This window comes from Mustela nivalis (genome assembly GCF_964662115.1).
Source record: "Mustela nivalis genome assembly, chromosome: 4".
In the NCBI taxonomy this organism is placed as follows: Eukaryota; Metazoa; Chordata; class Mammalia; order Carnivora; family Mustelidae; genus Mustela; species Mustela nivalis.
In genome coordinates this window covers 118,551,764-118,578,570 of record NC_139023.1, presented here as the reverse complement: position 1 = coordinate 118,578,570, position 26,807 = coordinate 118,551,764, and the positions used below count along the sequence as shown (strand labels likewise).

Here is a 26,807-nt window from a genome sequence, read left to right as displayed (position 1 = left end):
AGAAACAAAAAGAAGCAAAAAAGAATCAAAAGCTTTAGGCCAAGTCTATCTAAAAGACAGTGAGATAGTATTTTGGGAATGAAAAACAGCAGTTGAAATTAGAGATTCAGTGGTGTAACAGCAGATTAAACTATTTTATTACTTTTCATTTCAGCACTCTGCAAGGTCCCAGAAAAAGAAGTGATATTCAGAGTTCGGGGTTGAAATTTTATGAGCAGAAAGATGACATGATAAATAGACACCCATCTAGATACATTATAAAGACACTGCAGGGGACACCTGGGTGGCTCTGGGTTAAAGCCTCTGCTTTCAGCTCAGGTCATGATCCCAGGGTCCTGGGATTGAGCCCCACATCAGGCTCTCTGCTCCGTGGAGAGCCTGCTTTCTCCTCTCTCTCCCTGCCTGTCTCTCTTGCCTACTTGTGACCTCTGTCTGTCAAATAAATAAATAAAATCTTAAAATAAATAAATAAATAAAGACACTACAGAACAAATGAAAAGATTTGAATAGTAGCAGAAGGAAAAAGGAGATCCCATAGGAAGGAAAAGACAGCATTTGTCTTAAACTACAAAGGAAACCAGATGATAGTGTAATAACTTCAAACTGTTGAAAGAAAAGTATTAACTAGTATTAACAGTAAGGATTGTATACTTGAAATCTGGTGAGACTAGACTTAAGTGTTCTCACCGGATGCACACATAATAACAGTGAGGTGATGGATGTGTATATGTCAAATCATGTTCCCCCTCCATATATAAATGTAATCTCTACACCCAATATGGACCTCAGACTCAGCCCTGAGTCTTTAATATATAAATACATGATTTTGTCAACTACAACAAAAGTTTTTTTAAAAAACTTAGATATAAAAATGGCAGTAAAATGACATTTTCAGATGATCAGAAACTGAATGATCTTGAACTTCTTTAAAGTAACTTCTAGAAAAACATCCTTTAGAAAACAAAGTACCTCAGAAGGAATGTCCAAGATCGCAAAAGAAAAACGACCAAAATGAACTCAAAGAAATATGTTTACATGTGGATTGGGAAACAACTAAAATACTGAGTAACAAATGTTGGAAGAGAGATGATGAATTTTAGTGTGCTGAGCAGGGGGAAAGCAACCAGGAATGTGAACCACAACTGGAAAATTCGGAGGAGTAGCTCCGGAACAGTGCTGAAACTGGATGGGATTTTGCCTTCTCAAATATTGAGAGAGCAAAGGTTCTGAGACAGGTCTGAAAACGCTGAAGTATTTTTGGGCCATGAACTCTCAAAACTAACCAATGAGAACTCCCTTTCAGGATGAAGTTCCTAGAAACAAATACACATCTGAAAACACACAACTTAAAATGCTTAACTCATCTAAAACCTCAACACATACAACTAATTATAATATGATTACACTTCCTCTGTTGAGGAAGAGATTAGAAAGAGGCAAACATGGCAACGTATAAGAAGATTGAGCAGTGGGCTGCCTGGGTGGCTCAGTGGGTTAAGCCGCTGCCTTCGGCTCGGGTCATGGTCCCAGGGTCCTGGGATCGAGTCCCACGTCGGGCTCTCTGCTCAGCAGGGGGCCTGCTTCCTCCTCTCTGCCTTCTTCTCTGCCTGCTTGTGATCTCTCTCTGTCAAATAAATAAATAAAAAATCTTTAAAAAAAGATTGAGCAGCACGAGCTGCTAGTTTGATATAGTGCAAAAATAGTTTTATATAAATAAAATTTAACTCCATAATTGGCCATAAGACAAGTTCAGTATATTACCATGAAGTGGAGTCAAATAGATCATGATCACTGATCAAATGAAATTAAAAACAGTAATTTAAAAATACACTTCTAAATTCATGGCTCAAAGAAAAACTTGTAATAAACATTATAAAATTATTTAGAAGTGAACATTAATGAAATGAAATAATGAGAATAAAACTTGTGGGATCCAGAAAATGTTGGCATTTTAAAAAATAAAACTTGCCAAACCGACTTAAAAATTCTAAAATATGCTATTATCAATAAAATAATGAACTGGTAGTGAATTTTGCCACAAAAGAAAACTGTAGGCCCTAGTGGTAGTTCAAAAAGTGGATCATCTCAATGTTAAGTAATTCATAGAACAGAATATTCCATAACTCATTTTATGAGGCTAAAAACAAAACAAAGTTACAGATTAATTTCACTCTGAGCACAGATGTAAAAGTGTTTTTTTTCTTCAAGATTTTTTACTTCTTTATTTGACAGACAGGGATCACGAGCAGGCAGAGATAGACAGAGAGAGAGTGGAAAGCAGTCTCCCCTTGGAGCAGAGAGCCCGATGTGGGGCTCGATCCCAGGAGCCTGAGATCATGACCATAGCCAAAGGCAGAAGCTTAACCCACCAAACCACTCAGGTGACCCCAGAGGTAAAAGTCTTAAACAAAATATCAGCAATTAAAGTTCTGGACTGTATTTTTAAAAAATGATCCTTACTTAATGATCAAGTTGGCTTTAGCCCAAGAATGTAAAGATGGCTCAACATTTAAAAATTTTTAAATGTGTAATTCACCACATTACCAGATTAAAGTGAAATAAACACATTTACTTCAAGAGGAAAGTGTTTCAGGGGTGCCTGGGTGGCTCAGTGGGTTAAAGCCTCTGCCTTTGGCTCAGGTCATGATCTCAGGGTCCTTGGATGGAGCCCCATGTTGGGCTCTCTGCTCTGCGGGGAGCCTGCTTCCCCTTTTCTCTGCCTGCCTCTTTGCCTACTTGTGATCTCTCTGTGTCAAATAAATAAATAAAATCTAAAAAAAAAAGAAAAAAGAGGAAAGTATTTCATAAATTCTTCTCCTATAATAAAAGCTTAATAAAATAGAAACTTCCTTGCCCTGATAAAGAGTAGCAAAAGCTAGTAAAATTCAATACTGTAGGGCTGTCAGTACTCCCTAAGTAACTACAGATTAAATATGATTCTAGTTAAAAAACAGAAAAAAGAATCTCCTGTTGTTTTTCTTCCCCAAATATTTGACAACTGCTTCTAATATGTAATGAAAAAGCGAAAGGCCAAGAACACTCCTTTAAGGGAGGGGAGACTTGCCCTATAAGCTACAAGACCTTTAATCAAGTTACAGCAATTAAAATAACGTGCCACCTTAGCTCTTGGTTAGACAAACTGATCAACGGAATGGCAAGGAAAGTCCCCAAATAGATATTTACATGGAAATTTGCCATATGGATAAAGTCCCCGGGGAGAGGATGGATTAGTCAATAAACAGTAGAAAGAAAACTCGTTATCCACACAGTAAAAAAATCACTTCTCACACATACATAATAAATCTATTCCAAATGGACTAAAGACAAATTTGAGATTTTCTGACTTCTAGAGGAGACCATAAGAAATATCTTAAGGCCTAGAGTGCCTGGCTGGCTCAGTTGGTGGAGCATACAACCCTTGATCTCAGAGTTGTAGGTTCCAGACCTATGATGGGTATAGAGATACCTTAAAAATTAAATTCTATTTTTTTTTAGGATGAGAGAGAGCGAGCAAACATGCATTCACACGAGCAGGGGAAGAACCAGAGGGCATTTTCAAGCAGAATTTGCACTGAGTGCAGAGGCTGATGGAGAGCTCGTGGAGGTCTCACAACCCTGAGATCATGACCTTAAAAAAAAAAATCTTAAGACATAAAAATAACTACATTTGAATGCCTTAAAATGAAAAATAGAAATATTAGTATCCTATTATGAAGAACTTAAAGACATCCAGAAGTATTTCATTGAAGATACAAGAATAACTACTGAAAGCATGTGCAACTTAACTAGGAAAATGCAAATTAAAGCCACAATAAAATGTCATTTTTCACCTACCAGATTGGCAAAAATCAGATCTTCTGGTAGTAAGCACATGATAAACCATATTGTAAACTAGCACACCATTCTGGAAAATAACTGTATTATCTTATAAAACTGTTACAAAGCTAATCAGGCACATACCTTACAACCAACTCTACTTGTAGATATATATACTCTATTTTTTTTTTTAAAGATTTTTATTTATTTATTCGACAGAGAGAAATCACAAGTAGTCGGAGAGGCAGGCAGAGAGAGAGGGAAGCAGGCTCCCTGCTGAGCAGAGAGCCCGATGCGGGACTCGATCCCAGGACCCTGAGATCATGACCTGAGCCGAAGGCAGCGGCTTAACCCACTGAGCCACCCAGGCGCCCTGTAGATATATATTCTAAAGAAATTCTTGTACATCTGTACCAAGAAACTATATGAATGTACATTTAGAATTGTGTGTAAAAGCCAAAAACAAAAATAAGGAAAACTATTACTCAATATAAATTATAAAATGAACTTGTTGAATGGAAAAATCAAGTAACATAAGACTACATAGTGAGGGGCGCCTGGGTGGCTCAGTGGGTTAAGCCTCTGCCTTCAGCTCAGGTTATGATCTCAAGGTCCTGGGATCGAGGCCCAAGTCGGGCTCTCTGCTCAGCAGGGAGCCTGCCTCCCCTCTCTATCTCTGTCTGCCTACTTGTGACCTCTCTCTCTGTCAAATAAATAAATAAAATCCTAAAAAATAAAAACACTACATAGGGAGTACAATACTGTTTTGTATCAAGTTCACCAACAAACGTAAATATGTGGGATATGTATATATAAAGCAAAGACAAAACAACAACAACAAAAATGATTTAGCACAATAGTTACCTACCTCTGGGGGGAAGACAAGCTGGGGACTGGAATTTGGAAGAACATGAAGGTATAGTCAATATGATCAAAAATGTTCTAGTTTTTTTTTTTTAAGATTTTATTTAACTATTAGATCACAAGTAGGCAGAGACGCAGGCAGAGAGAGAGAGGGAAGGCTCTCCTGTGAGCAAGGAGCCTGATGTGGGGCTTGATCCCAGGACCCTGAGCTCATGACCCGAGCCAAAGGCAGAGGCTTAACCCACTGAGCCACCCAGGCACCCAGAAATGTTCTAGTTCTTAATTAGGGAGGGAGTACATAGATGCTTATTATTACTTCTATAGTGCATCTTTTTTTTTTTTAAAGATTTTATTTATTTATTTGACAGAGAGAGAGATCACAAGTAGGCAGAGAGGCAGGCAGAGAGAGAGAGAGAAGGAAGCAGGCTCCCCACTGAGCAGAGAGCCCGATGCGGGGCTCGATCCCAAGACTCCGAGACCATGACCCGAGCCGAAAGCGGAGGCTTTAACCCACTGAGCCACCCAGGTGCCCCTAGTGCATCTATTTTTAATCTATGAATCATACATTACACAAAGAACTATAGTGACTAGTGGTTACCAGAGGTTGGGTGTGGGGGATGGACAAAGTGGGTGAAGGTGGTGAAAAGGCACAGACTTCCAGTTATAAAATAAGTTCTGGGGCTATAATTACAGTATGGTAACTGTAGTAATAATGCTGTTTTTATATTTGAAAGTTGCTAATAAGAGAGATCTTGGAAGTTCCCACCTTAAGAAAAAATTTTAACTGTATTGTGATGAATCTTAACTAGATTGTGTTCTTTCATAAAGTATACATATATTGAATCATTATAGTGTCCACCTAAAACTAATGTTATATGTCAATTACATCTCAAAAAATAGTGACCAGTGGGGTGCCTGGGTGGCTCAGTGGGTTAAGCCTCTGCCTTTGGCTCAGGTCATGATCCCAGGATCCTGGGATTGAGCCCTATATCGGGCTCTCTGCTCAGCGGGGAGCCTGCTTCCCACTCTCTCTCTGCCTACTTGTGATCTCCGTCTTTCAAATAAATGATTAAATTTAAAAATGTTTAAAAAAGCAAAAAAAAAAAAAGTGACCAGAAATACTTTTATATTGCCAAGGCAATATGAAAAAGGAAATCAACTTCCCATAAATGTATGTACACTACCTTATAAAAGCAGATGTATAGTATAACTGGTTAGGTGAAACAGTGGGATTTTTTTTGTTCACAAAGAATACTGGTCATAACCACTTCATTAGTTATGGATCTTGGACAAGTCATTTAATGTCTTTGAATCTATTTTTTAACTGTAAAATACAGAATTATTGTAAAGATCAAAATTCTGTAAAGTGGTACAAACTACACATTTAAAAAAATTTAGTTATTAATTCTCCCCTTGACTATTACTCAAATTTAAGAAACCCCTTATAGGTGCACCTGGGTGGCTCAATCAGTTAAGTGTCCAGCTCTTGATTTCAACTCAGGTCATGAACACAGAGCTCTGGTTAAAGACCCATGTCAGGCTCCACGCTCAGCAGGGAGCCTGCTCAAGGATTTCCTCTCCCTCTCACTCTGCTCCTCCCCACCTCACATGCATGCTCCTTCTCTAAAATAAATCAACCTTTTAAAAAAAGGAAAAAGAAGGGGCACCTGGTGGCTCAGTTGGTTGACCGTCTGCCTTCAGCTCCGGTCATAATTCCGGAGTCCTCATCTGCTCAGTGTGGAGTCTGCTTCTCCCTCTGGCCCTCACCCCACTCGTGTGCTCTCTCTCATGCTATCAAATAAATAAGTAAAATTTTAGGAAGGAAGGAAGGAAGGAAGGGAGGGAGATGGAGGGAGGGAAGGAAACAAAGAGAAAGAAGGAAAGGAAAAGGGAAAGGAAAGTAAAGAAAAAAGAAAAAGGAGAAGAGAAGCCCCTCATATTCTAAAGAGTTTGTTCAGGTGGGCTGAACCTAGCCTCAACCATTAATATAATGGAAGAGTAAGTGAAACAATAAATACCAGGAGAATTTTTGCATCAATTCATGTTTCCCCTCAAAGAAGCTGTATACTTCCTTCACTAAAATTACTATTGTTCTGGGGGCGCCTGGGTGGCTTAGTTGGTTAAGCCGCTGCCTTCGGCTCAGGTCATGATCTCAGGGTCCTGGAATCGAGTCCTGCATCGGGCTCTCTGCTCAGCAGGGAGCCTGCTTCCTCCTCTCTCTCTGCCTGCCTCTCTGCCTACTTGTCATCTCTCTCTGTCAAATAAATAAATAAAATCTTTAAAAAAAAATTACTATTGTTCTGGACCGTCTGGGTGGCTTAGTTGGTTAAGCCTTCCTTTCAGGTCATGATCCCAGGGTCCTAGGGCACCCTGCTGCCTGCTCAGCAGGGAGTCTTCTCCCTCTTCTTCCCCGCTTGTGCTCTCTCTCTTACACACACTCTCACACACACATGCTCACTTCTCTCTCAAATAAATAAATAAAAACATAAAAAAAAAAGTTATTATCGCTCGGGGTGATTTTAGAAATCTTCCACTGGAATGGTCTGTTAGTGAAAAAATTTCCCAGTAAAGGAAAACCTTAAATTTTTGAGGGTAGATGTCCCCTGTTGTAACACAAAATATTTTTAATCAAGCTTGATGAATAAAGTATACATGGCCATAATCAAGATTCTGGTCAAAATTAACATGACGGGGGCACCTGGTTGACTCAGCAGGTAGAGCATACAACTCTTGATCTCAGGGTTGTAAGCTCAAGCCCCACGCTGGGTATAGAGATTACTTAAAAAAATAAAATCTTTAAAAATTTTTTATTTAAAAAAATTTTTTTAATTAAAAAAATTGCATGTGACTAAAATGAGTGACAAGACTAATTCTCTTGAATGCCTTACAAATGGACTCTTCTGGCCATTTTCAGAAAAATGTTTAATATTGGCAACATAATTATAAAAGGGGGAAAAAACCACTTATTTGGAAGAACAACATTCATCCTAATGCATCAAGAATCTCATTTCTATACAAGTCCACAGCTGTTGAAGAGACTATTGCTTTAATCAGTTACTAAGATTAGTGAAAGTACTTACATTAGTTGCCTATATCCTTTATGTTTTAATTATTATTATTTTAATTAGGCTCCATGCCCAGCATGGAGCCCAGTGCGGGCATTGAACTCAAGACCCTCAGATGGAGACTTACGCTGAGATCAAGAGTTGGATGCTTAACTCACTGAGCATCGCCCCTAAATAATCCTTTCTATGAGAAAAAAAAAATATTACAGTCAACTTACTAAATCAGTTTCAGGGATGGAGAATAAGCAATTATATAGTTTTGAGAGGATTCTGTAAAAGCATCAAAAATGAGAAGCTGCATAGACCTTACAGAAGTTGCTATTCATAATAGATACATGTAGTATATAAATAAACTTTTAAAAATTATTTATTTATCAGGGAAACTGATGAAGGACTCGATCCCAGGACTCTGGGATCATGACCTAAACCAAAGGCAGATGCTTAACCAACTTAACCAGGCGCCCTAGTACATTGTGAATCAATAAACAGTACTGGTGTGAATCCAAGTACTGTAATCACAGCCCTTAGCAGTATATATGGTAATTTATTATTTTGATTTGTTGGGAGTATTACTACACAAATTTATATTTATGTACAGTTTTAAGAAAATATTTTAGAGAAGTTTTATTGCAACTTTTAATTCCACATAAAGAAGAGAAAGAGCAAATGACACCCCAACAATTTCTTTATAGTCTGATATAAAAAAACACAGAAAACATTCTTAACTGATAAGGTATGTATTGGATTCTAAATGCATTCTCTATCATGTAAGAAATGGAGAAAAAAGTAACAAAGAAAATTCTTAAGTTTACCATTTGCAAAAGGAGTTTATATAATTTCAACAATCTCTTATCTAGGCATTTAACAGCATTATAAATTCAAAATGTGTGTGGGAATTAAGAGAATACATATATTCCTTAGACGGAATACAAAGTTTATTCAAACATTTAAAATAATTTAAAATAATCAGTTACATAGAGTACAGTGAAATTAACCAAAACCAATATTAGGCGATTTTTTTTAAAGTGGCAACACAATCAATATAGGAAAGCCGTGGCTTTAATAAAAACTTTATGGGAGAATCACACAAAAGCACCTACAATACTTTTTGAAGAAATAATAATACGGAAATTTTCACTTTTTCTTTTTCTCCCATCTGTCATTTCAAAATTTTATATCACTTTTTGCTTTTCTTACTAACATCTGAGGTTAAAGTGAAAGGCCTCACAATTAAGTAGCCATATTCTTTTAATAATGTCATCTCTTTATTCCCATGAATTTAATAATCTTTCAATTGCATTGATTCCTTCAGCCTGATTCTCATTTTATATGAATGTTTTTAATAAATTATGAATATTGGTTCCACTATTTATCTTTTCATAACCATTGTGAGGTCCTTCCAAACTCTGCTTCTAATGATATAACAGACAGCCAACATGTTTTCTTCACTTCACTTCCCTTATGAGTAGTTCCTATTTTATAGGTAGCTAGGGTATGTTAGTATGTTAGATGACTACGGTATGGTAAAAACCAGAAATAGAAATTTAACACCTTAAAAAAAAAAGAAATTTAATACCTATATGTTCCCAAATTCTGCAGACATGAAAGGCAGAAATATGTTAAAGAAAAAAACCATTTTAAATAATCTTAGAAATAAGACCATGATCTTCTCTTCCACAAAATAAATATAACAAACCTACTAATAACCATAGCCAGACAAGCAGTATAACACAAGAGTTCTATCAGACATACGAAAGAGACAGCTGAAGCCAGGTGCTGACATTTATGCTCCACACCCAGCTAACGGTAACCAGTCCAGTGAGCGCTAGAGAGTTAAATGTTTTGAGGAATGACTGAAATATGGTTATAGCTGTACAAAAGAACACTGATTTAGATCCAGCAAAGACTTATGACCTTGCCAACAGGCTGCTGACAGCAGAAAGTGGCATAATTTGGGAACTTTTAAATCTGCTTCATGGAAGACCTTTATCTGTTAGCCTGAGATCCTCTTATAATTTGTTTTTTCTTTTTTTGGTCTAATAAACTCAGTAGACACTGGCTTTTGTAATGTGGCTTTCTACTCTACTATGCTGACAAGCCCAGGCTACCTTTTAACGAGGACCATCAGAGTTAATAGGCAATCAACTTCAGAGCTGGCTGGATGGGTTCCTCAATAGCCCAGCTTCCTTGTGAACCAGCAATGAACTAAACTAAATTGGGAGGCATGATGATAGGAAAATGCAAAGAAGCCTGGAAGAGAGGTACCAAAGTGCATTCCAAATACAAAACAGAGTATTTTAATATTCTTCATAAATATTCACACAAATATTTACATATAATGAATAGACCATTTTATTATATTGGCTAAAACCACAAAGAGCTGTTAAATCAGTAGGTTTATCAATATTCTGACTTCAAATTAATGCACAGAAATATTTTCAATTGAAGCTCAATAAATATACTGAAGGTGATTAAACAGAAAAAACAGTAAATTCCAATCTTGCTGTTTTTAGTAATAATATCTTTTATTGGTAATAATAGATTTGAACTAATCAGTAAACCATAATCTATAAAGAATTTTTGTAAAGATGCATTCATTTTATAATAAATACATCCAAATTCCAGTTTTTTTTTTTTTTTTTTTTTAAACCTAGATGGTGGAAAAGAGCAAAATGGAAAGGTAATAATCCTAGGCTCAAAACCAAATGATTAAATCAAATAAGAGACATATTTTCAGATTCCTCTCAGGGAGTCATGTAAGCGACACCATTTCTTCTCAAGGTTTCTCAAGGGGGCACCAGAATAATATAAACTCTAAAGACTTCTCCTGTAATATTTCTTCTGGTTCAATTTTTGCTAATATGAAACAAGTCCTTTTTGCATGAGATGAAAAAATACAAGTATAGATTTATTCAGATGGAATTAGTTCAGGTAGGTATTTGGTACCCTAAATAATTCAAACTGTAATTAAGGGCTTCTTACAGCAGAAGCCCATAAAGCTTCTGAAAATTCAGCCAAGTGACACTGAAAAAGAGTAAACATTTTTTCTACTTCTATAAATATCCAAGAAATTGAAAAATCGACATCTAGAAAAAAAGCAAGGCATAAATTCATCAGCACGAAGTAGAAATGATCTTCAAAAGGAGCAGGTCTTTTATGTGTCCTGATATACTTGTGTTGAAGACCAGGTTCTAATCTCCCCTCTAGGAGAAGTCCACTGCCTACAGTTAACACTGTTAGGCAAAAGAGAAGGTAAGACTCAGGTACATTTTTGCTTTATCCAAAGGTCTTTAAAGAGGGGCTTCAAGGTTCTGGTACTACTTTAAAAATTTTTCAGAGGACGTATGGTTTCAGGTTAAATTGTTTTTCTTCCCTACCCCATTATTTGCTAAAGTGGAAAGTATCAAATTTACTTTTATTACAATAGATCTTCAGCTACCATTCTAAATGTTGCACTTAGTCACAATACAACAGTTTTCATTTAAAATAAGACTCCAGCAGTAGTGAAAACTGTTCAAAGGTGGTCATACAAAATCCTGGTTGTCCTTCTTGCATATCAATTATGGCTAAATTGTTGGTGGCTGGAACTCAAATCACATACAATCAACCACATTATTGGATCCATGACCTACATCTCGAATTTGGCTGGTTAAACAGGCACACACAGCTACGCCTGCTCCAGCTCTGCAGTGAGACACAGATCCAACCAGCTCCCACCTGAAAAGGCAGAAGACAAAAAGTGTGTTATCATAAAACAAAGCACGATTTACTTTACTCAAAATACCAACAGCCATAGCTAAAAACTCCCTATTATTGGGACTGAAAGACCGCAAGTTTCCTCAGGGAGATAAGATATCCCTAATGTTTTATATTAATAGCTATATCTAGTAGTATTTTAGCACTCTGGAATAATCTGTTACTGGAAGATCCCATTAAAGCATACAGGAAACATGAAAATTACCTATTCAGCACTGGATCAAATGCTTCCACTGTATTTAAGTACGCATTGCCGTTATGCCCACCAACTGCAAAGATTTTGCCCATCACTGTTGCAATCCCCACTCCACCCCTGGGAGTGGTAAGTGCTGCTACATAATCCCATTTGTTGTTCCGAGGATCATACCGCTCAACTGAACTCAGAGGAGAATTATCATCAAAACCACCTATATATATAAGAAAAAAATTTTAAAAAATAGTACGTCACAGAAATTAACTATTAAACCTCAATCCAATAGCTTTTACAACCCAATCCTTTAAAAACATTTTAGAAAAGAGAAAATCAGGGAAAAAATTCACCCCACAACTCCTATTAGACATTTTTCTACAATTCAAGATAACTTAGTATTTTACCTCAATACTAAGATTAAAAATCTTAAAATAGAAAAAACTTAAGTCCCCATATCTAAGCAGATAATTCTGGAGAAGAACCCCACAAACATTCATAATTTATCCTTCACTTCCTAGAGGGATCTAAGACAGTACTGAGATTCCTTCTCTGTGTGTACGTTGTATATTATATTTTTAAATAGTAAGAGGGCCTGAGAAGAGACTAAAATACCACTGAAATCATTTGACTCAAAAGTTTTCCAACTGCTTCCCCTAATACTGTAATGGTCATCATAATTAGAGATGGATATGACTGAATTCTCACCAATTTTTGCCAAAACTACATCTTCATGCTACATAATCTAGATGATGACAGTTCTCTCTATACATCATTCTAACAATGCTACTTAATATATTCCCAAGGGTTACAGAGACTATTATTTGGACAGTGTTCTTTCCCTTAAAAATAAATGTGCCTCTTTTTAGACTCCATCTCAGTCTACGTGAGTAATAACTTTCTTTAGCAACTAAACCTATTTTCCTGAGGACAGGAAGTGTTGCTATTATGATCAGTCTATTCAGAAACAAGGTCAGTAAAAAAACAAAAAGAACAAAAAAAAAACAACAGTTAACTTCTCTAATGGGTTTAATTAAATCAATTTAATTGAACTAAAATTCACCAATTTTATGTGTATAATTCAATAAATATCAACAAATGTGTATGGTAGTATCCTCACCACAAAACACATTTTCATTATAATAAAGGGTTTAGTTCTCCTAAATATGGAGCTGTGAGACATAACAACTGTGTATTGCAAGAACTGTGATTTCTCATAGACCAAGTTCAAATTCCAGCTTTGTCACTGGTTTAGAAGGCATGTGATGATAAGGTAATTTATTCAGGCTGAATCTTTGCTACCTCACAGAGCTGTAAGGATCAGACAAGATCTAAAGGTAAATTATGTTATTTCTTTTAATACACATAAGCACTGGAATATTCAGCATTAATTCTATTACTTGCAGATATTTCAATGCTAATAACATCCCACACTCTCTTATCAAGAACTTTAAGTTATGTAATACTAAACAGTTTACATCAACCTTAGTGTGACATATGCTAGTTACAACCTCTCTGAACAATTTCTTTTTCTGTAAAGGAGGGAATTACTAATCACAATATTGCCACCCATTTTACAGGGTAACTACAAAGTACCAGATGCAGTTTGAGATGCTTCATGTGTATTGTCTCTATTAGAATAATTCTCTCAAAGATAATTCTCATAGTTCTCATTAATAATTCTCATCATTATTCCCATCTCATAGTTCTTTAAAACCTTGCTACTGAAAGTGTGCTGAATGGACCAGAAGCAGCACTGATTATCACTTGGGAGCCTTAGAAATACAGAATCTGGGCTCCTCCTCTGAGTTTAACAGTATCTTCGGAATATTCATATGCATATTAAAGGTTGAGAAAGCACTGCCTATGGTTCCTTCCAATTCTGCAATTCAGTAAGTAAAAAGCAAGGTAGAGATACCAACAGCCATTATACACATGAAATATCCATTGCTTTGCTTAAAGGAGTCAACATAATTCCAGTGAAATGAAGATGAGAAACAAATTTTTTAAATCTTTAAAGATTTTAGCAAAGCACGCTTGTGTCTTTACATTAAAAAATACATATCTTATTTAAATATAATCCTCTACTTTAGATATATTTGCAACTCCTAGTAAAAATATGACGGTACAAATTTTAAATGTGAAAGATGAAGGTGTAAACAAAAAACATGAAGGTGAACCTTAGTACTTCGAAAGCAAACCTTAGGACTATTCCATTTGAGCGTAAATCCAGTATAATGTGTGTTATCTTTGACACTATCATTGTATATACTGCAACAAATTAAGCTAAATAAACTAAAACAAATACCATCCACTCACCAACAACGTACAAGCAACCATGGAGCTCACTAACTCCATTGCCTGCTCTTCGTTGACCCATTTCTTTAACTTCTATCCATTTATCCAGATGTGGATCATACCTCTCCACACTAGATAAAGAAGCTACTCCATCATTGCCACCTACTGCATAAACATGGTTCTAAATGAGGAAAGAATAAAAACATGTGATATTAGACTTTTAATTGAATTATATGTGGTCCTATCAGTAGACCAGAATGTGTAAGAAAGCAGTGTTTCATGAGATAATATGGTATGCAATCATTATCTGCAACCTGGAGATAGGACTATAGCAGACCTTTATTAGGGTCTGCTATAGTAATCCAGGAGCAAACTGCCACATAACTTACTATAAGAGCCACAGAGCCAACTCCTCCACGAGGGCTATTCATTGGTGCCACTGTACTCCACTGATCAGATTCTATGTCATATCTTTCCACATCATTGAAGCAAGTGTTGTCATCTAACCCACCAATTGCATAAATTGGACCTCCCAAGGAGGCCAAGGCAATTCCTCGCCTGCAAAGACAATAAAACATACTTTAGCATCTGGTTTTGATTCCAGGAAAAAGGTAGTAAAAATATGCTAAAGGAAGTCATTTACTTTGTTAACTTCAATGAGGGTTTTTTCCCATTATTTTTAGATTTATCAGAGCTTCTGAATAGGTGGCTACAAGGTTGCCAAATTGTGTGACTGTATGTGAACAGTGCCCTCTGGAGTTTTATAACACACAGTCTACACCGGTTACTTTCAACTCAAATGAAATAAAGTGAAACCCAACAAAATAATATAAATGGAGTCCAAAACATTCAACAGTAAAACATCGCCTAATGAGAGATTAATGAATTGGTAGAAATGTTTTGCTGTAGAGGTCAGAAGTCAATCTCATTTCTAAATTCAAGTCATTGCTGAGCACGTTTTTTGATGCAGGGTTTCATGGTACCACACAAAAGAACATCAATTTTTATATTACAAGCTTTACATCACATTGCTTTACTTCTGAAGGGCATGTATTTTTCTTCTTGGAAAGAGGGAGACTTAGCCCTCTTAAACGCTAATTCACTGTAATGGTGATCAGAAAAAAATTATATCAATTTCTTTAAAAACACAGCAATAAAAATTAAACTATTCTAAAACTATAAACTGCCATTAACTTGGTATGTACTTTGGACAGTGTACTTTATAAACTTCTACCATGCTTCTTCATCTGTAACCCATTTGTGATGCAGAGATAATATAGGTAAAGCACTTAGAACAGTGACTGGCCCATATTTAGAGCTATGTATTAGCTAAATTCCTGGAGAGTGCAGCTGGTCAACCGAGAGTCTAAGTTTACCAAAGAGAATCCTAGGGAGGATTCTTAAGGGTAATGTTTTACTCATTTTCAATCCCCCTAATTTCTTTTCTCTTGAGTATAGAGCAATGGCTTATAAAATACTGTGGCTATAAAAATTTGCAGGTGTGTGAACATGTGTGTGCACCCTAGAACATACAGGTGTTCTGTAATGACAGATGTGTACCTAGTAAATGTCCCTCCCTCTCCCTCCCCATTACCAAACCAAAATAACTAATAATGTTATTTCCTACTCCTCAAAACCATCTTGATTTTCATGAAATCACACATTTGAATTTCCCCCTAAATCTCTGGCTGGTGCTATTCTGTTTCCTTTATCAGTGACTTCCTCTCTACCCCATCATTAAATTATGAAGTTGCCTAAGGCCTCTTAGCAATTTTACGCTCTCTCCCAAGGCAACCTCATTCTTTCCATGGATTTATGATAACTCAAATGTATATTTCCAGACATATATCCAACTTCTACCTTAAATCTGTCATGCTAACTCTTCAACGTTACTTTTTTTGCAATTAAGAGAGGTGCGGGGGGCAGGAGGGAGAAACAGAGGATGAGGGAGAGAGAATATTAAGCAAGCTCTCTCTTGACCCTGAGATCACGACCTGAGCTGAAATCAAGAGTCAAATGCTTAACCAACTGAGTCAGCAAGGCACCCCCCTTCAACCTTAACTTTAAGCTGAAACTCATGCCTACTTCCCTGTGATAAGCAAATTTTAAGATGTAGCCCCCCAACCCCAGTATATTCACCCTCTAGTTTTACTCCCATGATTTTATTACATTATATGGCAAAAAGGAGATTACTTGAACGGTCCTAATCTAATTACACAAGCCCTATTAGAGAGGTTTCTCCAGCTCATAGTAGAGACAACTCAAAGAATGAGATGGATTCTGCATCCCACTGCTTGTCTAAAGACAGAGAGGAGCACCTGGAAAGGACCTGAAAGTGGCTTCTAGGAACTGAGAGTGACACCTGGCAACAGCCAGTAAAAATAAAAATTTAGTCCCACAATCTCAAGGAACAGAGTTCTATCAATAACCCAAATGACCTTGAAAGTAGATTCTTCCCCAGAGCCTCCAGATAACAGCTTAGCCCACCATACACCTTGATTTTGGCCTTGTAAGACCCTAAATGGAAAACTCAGTCAAACCTGCCAAACTTCTTACCAATGGAACTGTGAGCTTTAATAAACGGGTACTGTTTTAAGCTGCTAAGTGTGGGGTAAACAGTTTCACAGCAATGGAAAATGAATAAACCCACCACAAGGGAAACAAAAATTTTATCCTGTTATCTCTTTTTAGCTAACACAGAAAATTGTACCGCTACCCATATCCAACTACTTAAGCCAAAAACTGAAGGATCATCCTTGCTTCTTGCTCTTTTCACTTTCCACATCTAATTATCATAAAATCTTGATTGTATACTTCCAAATTATCCCTCAAATATGTCCTTTGTATCCCATTTTTTCCTATTTTAGTCCAAGCCACCATTATGTCTTGACTAAAATATTACAATAACCCTCTTGGTCTCCCAAACTGTTTTCACTCTGGTCCTCCTCAAATCCTTTCTCCATTTCAATCCCCTGCTATTAAAAAGTATATGTGTGTGTGTGTGTGTGCGTGTGTGTGTGAGAGAGAGAGAGAGAGAGAAAGCTCACCAGATAAAATAAACTCTTGGCAAACCTGAAAGACCCTCACCCTTTTGTATTTTTTTTTTAAGTTTTTATTTATTTATTTGACACAGAGAGAGAGAGAGCACAAGCAGGAGGAGAGGCAGGTAGAGAGAAAGGGAGAAGCAGTCTCCCTGCGGAGCAAGGAGCCTGATGCGGGACTTGATCTTATGGCCCTGGCTGGGATCAAGACCTGAACTGAAGGCAGCCACTTAATCAACTGAGCCACCCAGGTGTCCCTCAACCTTTCCTAATATTTCAGCCTTATTTTTCACACCATTCACCTTACTGGACTTCCTTTATATTCTCTGTTCATGTTGACCTCCAGATTTTCAGACTTCATTTCTTTTCACCCATCACCCTTCTACCCATCAACACTTACCTAGGATAAATTCTTCTATTCCTTCAGATCTTAATTTAAATGGAACTTCCTTAAGATTTTCCCCATTCTCAAACAACCTTTACCACCCTACATTTAGAATTACTGCCCTTGGGGCACATGGGTGGCTTAGTCGATTAAGCATCTGCTTCAGCTTAGGTCATGATCTCAGGGCCTTAGGATTGAGCCCCACATCAGGCTCCCTGCTCAGCAGGAGTCTGCTTCTCCCTCTCCCTCCTGTGCTCATGCTTGCTTGCTCTCTCAAATAAATAAAGTCTTTAAAAAAAGAAAAAAAAAAGATCTACAGAAGTAAACCCATGAGATCATGACCTGAGTTGAAATCAAGAATCAGACACTTAACTAACTGAGCCATCCAAGAGCCCCTGTTGCATTTCTATACCCTAATAATGAAGCACCAGAAAGAGAAATTAAGAGAACAATCTTGTTTACAACTGCACCAAAAAGAATAAAGTACCTAGGAACAAACCTAACCAGAGGTGAAAAACCTATACTCTGAAAACTATAAAACAATGTTGAAAGAAATTTAAGACAACAAAAATGGAACGATATTCCATGTTCATGGGTAAAAACAAATTGTTAAAATGTCTATCCTACTCAAAGCAATTTACAGATTTAATGCACTCTGTATCAAAATAGCAACAGCATTTTTCACAGAACTAGAACAAATAATCCTAAAATTTGTATGGAACCATGAAAGACCCTGAATAGCTAAGGCAATCTTGAAAAAGAAAACTGGAGGTATCACAATTCCACACCACAAGTTATATTACAAATATGTAGTAATCAGAACAGTATGGTACTGGCATAAAAAGAGAAATATAGGTCACTGGGACAGAGTAGAGAGCCCAGAAATAAACTCACAACGATACGGTCAATTAATCTCTGTCAAAGGAGGAAAGAGTATGCAAAGGAAAAAAACAGTCTTGTCTATAAATGGTGTTGGGAAAACCTGACAGTAGCATGCAAAATAGTGAGACTGGCCCGCTCTCTTTCACCATACACAAAAATAAATTCAAAGTGGATTAAGAGTTTATATGTGAGACCTGAAACCATAAAAATCCTAGAAGAAAGCAAAGGCAATATTTTCTGACACTAATCATAGCAACATCTTTCTAGATATGTCTCCTAAGGCAAGGGAAACAAAGGAAAAATAAACTATAGGGACTACACCAAAATAAAAAGCTTCTGCACAGCAAAGGAGACAATAAACAAAACTCAAAGGCAACCTATTGAATGAGAAGATGTTTACAAATGACTTACCAATAAAGAGCTGGTATACAAAATCTATAAAGAACTTATCAAACTCAACACCCCAAACCCAAACAATGGGAGCAAGACATGAGCAGACATTTTTCCAAAGAAGACATCCAGATGGCTAACAGATAAAAAGATGCTCAACGTCACTTATTATCAGGGAAATGCCAATGAAAACCACAATGAGATACTATCTCATACCTCTCAGAATTGCTAAAATCAAAAACACAAGAAACAACACTATCAGCAAAGATGTGGAGAAAAAGGAACCCTTTGTGTGTTGTTGGTGGGAATGCAAACTCGTGCAGCTACTGTGGAACGCAGTATGGAAGTTCCTCAATAAGTTAAAAATAGAACTACCCTAAGATCCACTACTGGGTATTCACCCAAAGAATATGAAAACACTAATTCAAATGGATATATGCATCCCAATGTTCATTACAACATTATTTACAATAGTCAAACTATGGAAGCATCCCAGGAATCCATCGATAGATAAATGGATAAAGAAAATGTGGTTGGGGCGCCTGGGTGGCTCAGTGGGTTAAGCCGCTGCCTTTGGCTAAGGTCATGATCTCAGGGTCCTGGGATCGAGTCCCGCATCGGGCTCTCTGCTCAGCAGGGAGCCTGCTTCCCTCTCTCTCTCTCTCTGCCTGCCTCTCTGCCTACTTGTGATTTCTCTCTGTCAAATAAATAAATAAAATCTTAAAAAAAAAAAAGAAAATGTGGTTAATTTTCTTTCTTTCCTTCCTTCCTTCTTTCTTTCTCTCTCTTTTTTTTAAGATTTTATTTATTTATTTAACACAGAGAGAGAGATCACAAGTAGGCAGAGAGGCAGGCAGTGAGTGAGAGGGAAAGAGGCTCCCCCGCTGAGCAGAGAGCCCAATACGGGGCTCAATCCCAGGACCCTGAAATCATGACCTGAGCCTAAGGCAAAGGCTTTAACCCACTGAGCCACCCAGGAGCCCTATGCTTTTGAATCTTGGTTTGATCAAATATTAGCTATCCATTCACCTTAAGATATCTGAAAATTTGATATTCAAGTCATTAAAAAAATTCTAGTCAACATTTACCAAGTCATGTTATGGAAAATATTCCTCTTCTTTAGACTAATCCACTTATCAACATATATTTCAATTTACTATAAATGAAAATTATTAATATTAATGCTCATAATAAAGAATGAGTAAAAACTAGGGCTATTTTTTAAAATAATTTATTTATTTGAGAGAGACTGAGGGAGAGCGAGAGAGCCCAGGTAATGGGGAGGAGCAGAAGCAGACTCTGCTGCTCCAGAGCCCGAAGAGGAACTTGATCCCCCTATCTTGGGATCAGAACCTGAGCTGAAGGCAGACCCTTAACTGAACCACCGAGGTGCCCTGAGGGGTATTTTCTTAGTATGTTAAAGTACCTATGCCTTAATCCTAAAGCCAGTATCTAATTTAATAGGAAAACATTAGAGACATTTCCACTAAGATAAAAAATAAGACAAAATGGGGGCTCCTGGGTGGTTCAGTTGATAGCTGTCTGCCTTCGGCTCAGATCATGATCCCAGGGTCCTGGGATGGAGCCCCACATCAGGCTCCTTGCTTGGCGGAAAGCCGGCTTCTCCCTCTCCCATCCCCCCTGCTTGTGTTCTCTCTCTCACTGTCTCTGTCAAATAAATAAATAAAATCTTTCAAAAAAATAAATAAGGCAAAAACACCTACCATTTCTGCTACTACTTACATTGTATTACATTAATAAGCAATATAATTAGACAAGAAAACCCAATTCAAAGCATAGGAATATGTGGAAAAACTGGCAAAAGTGGAATAAAATCTATATTAACTAATACCACTGTATTAATTTTAGTTTCCTGATAATTGTACTATGTAAAAACAAATTATTAAAATGTCTATCCTACGCAAAGCAATTGAGTGTAAGATGTCAACATTAGGGGAGCTGGGTTAAGAGTATACAGCAGGATTTCTCTATCTCAGCACTACTAATATTTGGGATGGGGAAAATTCTTTGCTGTGGAGGGCTTTCTTGTGCATTACAGGATTTTTAGCAACATCCATGGCTTCTCCCATCTAGATGCCAGCAGTTATTCCCCCAATGTCTCCACTCCCAAACTGTGACAACCAAAAATGCCTCCAGATATTGACAAATGTTCCACAGAGGAGGCAAAATCATCTTTTGTTGAGAATCACTGGTATGTAGGAACTCTGTTATTTTTCCCTAAGTCTAAAATTATTTCAAAATTTAAAAAAAAAATCAGTTTTCAGTCTCAGGTTTAGGTGGAAACTATATTATTTGTTACTATATTCTAAAATATAAAATACATTCTCAAGAAAGAAATTATGAAAAGTTGTAACAAAGCATCACACTGAATGCTAAATTTAACAAAATGTGTTTAAGGCGGTATTTAAAGTTTCTAAAAACATAAAAAGTAGAAAATTAGCCCTTTCAGTTATTGGAAGCTTTATTTTCCACCAATAAATCAAAAAAATTTCCATGCTAATTCACCTCTTTGTGTTCATTGATGCCTTCATCATCCATTTATTAGTGAAAGGATCAAACATCTCCATGCTACCTAAATGTTCATTTCCATCATGTCCACCAACTGCATACACTTTACCTGTCAAACAGAGAAGCATTTTCATTTGATTCCAAGTAAGTAAATTGATAGTTATGTACATACATAATGTATACATGAGATCAACATATAATTAGAATAGCATGATAATTTTCAACAAATATTCTTCTGTTCGTCATCATGAATAATGTCACTTAAATAGTCAAATAAAAATAATTGTTTCTTTGTTTTATTTTGTTTTTAAAGATTTTATTTATTTATTTGCCGGAGAGAGAGAGGGAGAGTGAGCACAGGCAGGCAGAGTGGCAGCAGAGGCAGAGGGAGAAGCAGGCTCCCCGCCGAGTAAGGAGCCCAATGTGGAACTTGATCCCAGGACAGTAGGATCATGACCCAAGCCGAAGGCAGCCGCCTAACCAACTGAGCCACCCAGGTGTCCCTCAAATAAAAATAATTGTAAGCTTCTACTTAATAAAATGCTGGGAACATGCTGTTCTATATGTTAAGTTATTTAAATATCAAACCTATCCCTACCTTTGGTTTCCCAACTTTTTATTACATAGATGAAATCACTAATCATGGTTTCAAAGAATGTTTAGTAAAATTAAAAAATGCTCAATGTTCTATGAAAAAATACAAAATTCAATACAGTATGATCAAACTTTCTAAATGAAGTTATTAAAAATACACATAAAATAAATAATGTTAAAGGTTACATATAAAATGTCAACTGTGATTATTTCTGGGTATTTGGACTACGGATGATTTTTACTTTTTATTAGAATGTTTTCATATTTCCCCCCCCAAAAAAGAATTTACACTTCTATAATCAGAAAAAAAGTTACTTTTTTAAAGTCCTCTAACAGTTTACCCATGGTTCTGTAATTATTTCATTTTCAGTAACCAGTTTAAAAAAAAATTCATTTCAACAATAATTAGGTATCGAAAAAGCTGATATGTATTTATTATTTGAGTTCAATACTTTTTTTAGTTTGATTATTTTGCAAACATAACTTAGAAGAGTTTAACTCTTTATTTTAACACGCTTTTCCCTAATATTCCTCCCCCAATAAGCACCTACATGCAAGAGATTGTTCGCTGAGCATCTACAGGCATAAGGCAAGTAAATAGTCACCACACAAATATCTTAGTGATATAGTGAAACATTTTATAATTTAGCAACTTTTTAATAGAAATTCTCAATATTTAAATATTTAGAAGTGTGTTATCATCATGTGCTATGACTTAAGACAATAATGGACCCACCTTCCACAGAGATTACACCCACATGTCGCCTTCGACTATTCATTTCTGGCCCAAAAAACCAACTGTTTTTGCTGATAGAATAGCATTCAATACTGCGAAAGGGGTCACCAGATCCACCTCGACCACCTACACAAAACAGCACACCTAAAGGTAAAGCCAGAAAATACAGATCAGAATTATAGCTCCTTAATGTTTTTTTAATTAGTGTGGAAAAAATACTTAGGAAGACAAAATTTTCAAGAACTGCTAAAAAAAAAAACCAAGTTATTTGGATAACTTCAATGTCATTATGTTACTAAAATCCTAATTTTCTTTTTTCACCTTACCTGAATTTCTCAAAGAACACGATACCTCAGCTATCTCTGCTAACATCCCATTGTAGTATGATTTAGATCTTCACCCACTCTGTTAAATTGCTCTTGTACGGTCAAAACTACATCCAATAAACTCTTAATTTTTTTTTTTTAAAAGATTTTATTTATTTATTTGAGACCGTGAGCTAGAGAATGAGAGAGCATGAGCACAGAGAGCAGCAGAGGGAGAGGCAAGCTCCCCACTGCAGGGAACCTGACGTGGAGCTGATGGCAGATGCCAAACCAACTGAGCCACCCAGGTGCCCCTTAAGTTAATTTCTTATTGAATACTAATGCAACTCAATATGTTGATCACCCTGCTTTTTGGAAAACTTCTTAAATTCTCTTGATTTTCATAATACCGAAGTCTCCTTTGTCTGCAATAGTTTTTCTTTCCTATGTTTCCCATGTTTCATCCTTTGCCTGCTTCTCACATACTTCATGTTCACACAGGAAAAGAACATTCCTTGATTTTCAATTGCATCTGTATCATAATTAGCCTTCCAAGCAACACATCTAAGCCACATTTCCACTTGACGTCCCACAGGCACCTCAAACCCAACTTACTCAAACGCTCTCTCTTCCTCACCTACTTAAAACCTCTTCCTTCCCTGAGGGGCCCTGTGCTCCCTCTCCCTCCCTCCCTCCCTGCCACTGCTGTGGTTCAGGCCTTCATCTGCTATTACAACTACTGCAAAATCCTGTCCTTTATCACTTAGTAGTCTTTTTGCTTGCAGACCTTCAACAGAATAGATTAAAAGACTCTTTCAACAGCTTTCCATTACCTGAATCAGTAGTTTTTAAAAACTTTAGCCAATGCCACTATAGATTTAAAAATGTTTAAATGACAATTTTTAGATTATACATATTTCACTGCAATCTTTAAAAAAAATAATAAAAATCAAAACTTCCATGTGGTTCAACAATCACCTGGAAGGCATAAACCATAGATTGATGGTCCCGACCTCCAGAGTTTCTGAATCAATAGGCGTGGGGTAGATTCAAGAATTTATTTTCTAACAAGTTCCCAAGGGAATGCTTATGCTGCTGGGCCAGGGGTCACTACTTCCTTTACATTTTGAGAACCACTGTCCTACAGGTTAAAGCCCAGCACAGCATAAAGGCCTCGCACTGTCTAATCAAACTTCTCCCTCTGTTTCTCTTAAAACTTCATGTTCCTGCAACATGCATACAGTGCTCATCCTTGATATTTCAAAGCCAATTTTTGGTAACTGTCGTTCACTTAACACGGTATAGAAATGATCCATTATGCTGTATCTGTCTCCAGAGCCTAAGATAGGTTTAGACTGTGTGACTGTGCATTTTGTACTAATCAGGGCTAGCCCAGTGTCTGGCACGTACTAGGCATTCAACAGATGAAAAATGAACTGAATACCCCTTTTTTTAACTGGCACCTAGAAAAACATCTGTTTATTATTCAAAACTAAGACTGAGGTTTGATTTGTTTATAAAACCTTTTCTGACCCTTCCAAAAAAATAGCCACATTTTTCTTTGTGTTCCACACTATCCTTATAAATATATCAACATCCCTTTACCACTTCATTGCATTTATTTATTCACATGTCTATTTCCCTATATTGGACTGCAAGTTCTCTCAAAATAGGGCTGGCTATATTCTATGTGTATCTGCCTTTTAAATTTTTTTTAAAATTTCTTTTCAGCCTAACAGTATTCATTGCTTTTGCACCACAACCAGTGCTCCATGTAATACGTGCCCTCCTTAATACCCAGCACCTGGCTCCCCCAACCTCCCACCCCCGCCCCTTAAAAACTCTCAGATTGTTTTTCAGAGTCCATAGTCTCTCATGGTTCACCTCCCCCTCCAATTTCCCTCAACTTTTTTAAAAAAGATTTTATTTATTTATCTGACACAGAGAGAGACAGCAAGAGAGGGAACACAAGCCAGGAGAGAGGAAGAGAGAAGCAGCCTTCCTGCTAAGCAGGGAGCCCAATGCATAACTCAATCCCAGGACCCTGGGATCACAACCTGAGCCGAAGGCAGATGCTTAACCAACTGAGCCACCTCGGTGCCCTCTGCATCTGCATTTCTAATGCCTACCCAGAACCTGCCATGTGGTAGGTACTAAATAAATATTTGCTGAATAACGGCATTAAAAAATGTACAAAATTGCTTGTGTCATCCTTTCCAACTAAATCAATACTTCAAATCAAAGAAATTTAAAGTTGGAAGAGGCTTTAAAGATTATGCAAATCAAAATTGTTTATAAATAAACTGATGCCTTCAGAGATTATGAAATCTGCCCCAAATTACACTATTAAATGGCACAACTGCAATTATAATCCCAGAATGTAATCTCAATTATTGAATAGATTTTCAGTAAAAACTAGTATTTCAGTTTTACAGTTCACCTAGGAACATGGAATGGAAAGAAAAAAAGCTAAAAATGAAACAAAAAGATCAGGATGCAAATCCTTTCTATACTGTTTCTCTGTGTGGCCTTGGGCATATTTTTTTTTTTTTTAAAGATTTTATTTATTTATTTGTCAGAGAGAGAGCGAGAGCAAGCATAGGCAGACAGAGTGGAAGGCAGAGTCAGAGGGAGAAGCAGGCTCCCCGCGGAGCAAGGAGCCCGATGTGGGACTCGATCCCAGGACGCTGGGATCATGACCTGAGCTGAAGGCAGCTGTTTAACCAACTGAGCCACCCAGGCGTCCCCCTTGGGCATATTTTTATGCTGAGTTCTCGTCATCCATAAAATGGAATAAAACCATCTATCTCATAATGAGGACTGAATCCTACACTAAAACCTACTCATTAAGTTCTTGCAATCATGTAAGAGATCGTGTACACAAAGGTCTACTATATGCCTACTATATACATATAAATCAGGCTACCGAGGTGTTGTTTAAATTTAAAACTGAATGATTTATTTATTTTTAAAGATTTTATTTATTCTGTGAAGTGTGTAAACCTGGCAATTCACAGACCTTTACCCCTGGGGATAAAAATATATGTTTATAAAAAATAGAAAATTTTGGGACGCCTGGGTGGCTCAGTTGGTTGGACGACTGCCTTCGGCTCAGGTCATGATCCTGGAGTCCCGGGATCGAGTCCTGCATCGGACTCCCAGCTCCATGGGGAGTCTGCTTCTCTCTCTAACCTTCTCCTCGCTCATGCTCTCTCTCACTGTCTCTCTCTCAAATAAATTAAAAAAAAAAAATCTTTAAAAAAATAAAAAATAAAAAAAATAAAAAAATTTAAAATAAATAAATAAATAAAAAGATTTTATTTATTGACAGACAGGATTCACAAGTAGGCAGAGAAGCAGGCAGAGAGATAGAGGAGGAAGCAGGCTCCGCACCGAGCAGAGAGCCCAATATGAGGCTCCATCCCAGGAACCCGGGATCATGATCTGAGCCCAAGGCAGAGACTTTAACCCACTGAGCGACCCAAGCGCCCAAAACTAAATTTAAAGAGGAATTTAATTAAATACCTTGACTTCCTGAAACAGGATTCACAACTTAAAAAACCCTACACTTCAAAAAAATTTAATTCTTGACATCAACCTATTAAAAAAGGAGGATAAGCAGTCCTTTCCATGTTAAACTACAGCTAACACTTGGACAACCCGGGAGTAATGGATGCCAACTTCCTGTGTAGTCGAAAATCTGCATACAACTTCTGACTCCCCCAAAACTTAATAGCCTACTGCTATTAACATGCTGTAACATGGTCAGTTAACACATATTTTATGTATATATTATATACCATATTCTTACAATAAAGTAAGCTAGAGAAAAGAAAGTGTTACTAAGAAAATCATAAGAGGGGTGTCTAGGTCACTCAGTTAACCTGACCTTTGACCTCAGCTCAGGTCTTGATCTCAGGGTTGTGAGTTCAAGCCCTTCACTGGGCTCCATGCTGGGT

General features: G+C 37.0%; 1 protein-coding gene across 9 annotated transcripts in view; it reads right to left on the bottom strand.

The window, feature by feature from the left end:
* Positions 1-8,658: 8,658 nt before the first annotated feature.
* KLHL8 (kelch like family member 8) overlaps positions 8,659-26,807 on the bottom strand; it is a 57,277-nt gene continuing 39,128 nt past the window's right edge. For all 9 annotated transcript variants that reach the window (XM_082726655.1, XM_082726651.1, XM_082726649.1 and 6 more), the window contains 6 exons: positions 22,544-22,687; positions 21,211-21,322; positions 14,376-14,544; positions 14,008-14,167; positions 11,707-11,908; positions 8,659-11,462 (listed from right to left, as the gene is read on the bottom strand). In XM_082726655.1, coding sequence (XP_082582781.1) covers positions 11,339-11,462; positions 11,707-11,908; positions 14,008-14,167; positions 14,376-14,544; positions 21,211-21,322; positions 22,544-22,687 — 911 coding nt within the window. In that variant the 3' untranslated portion in view covers positions 8,659-11,338. The remainder of the gene's footprint in view (positions 11,463-11,706; positions 11,909-14,007; positions 14,168-14,375; positions 14,545-21,210; positions 21,323-22,543; positions 22,688-26,807) is intronic.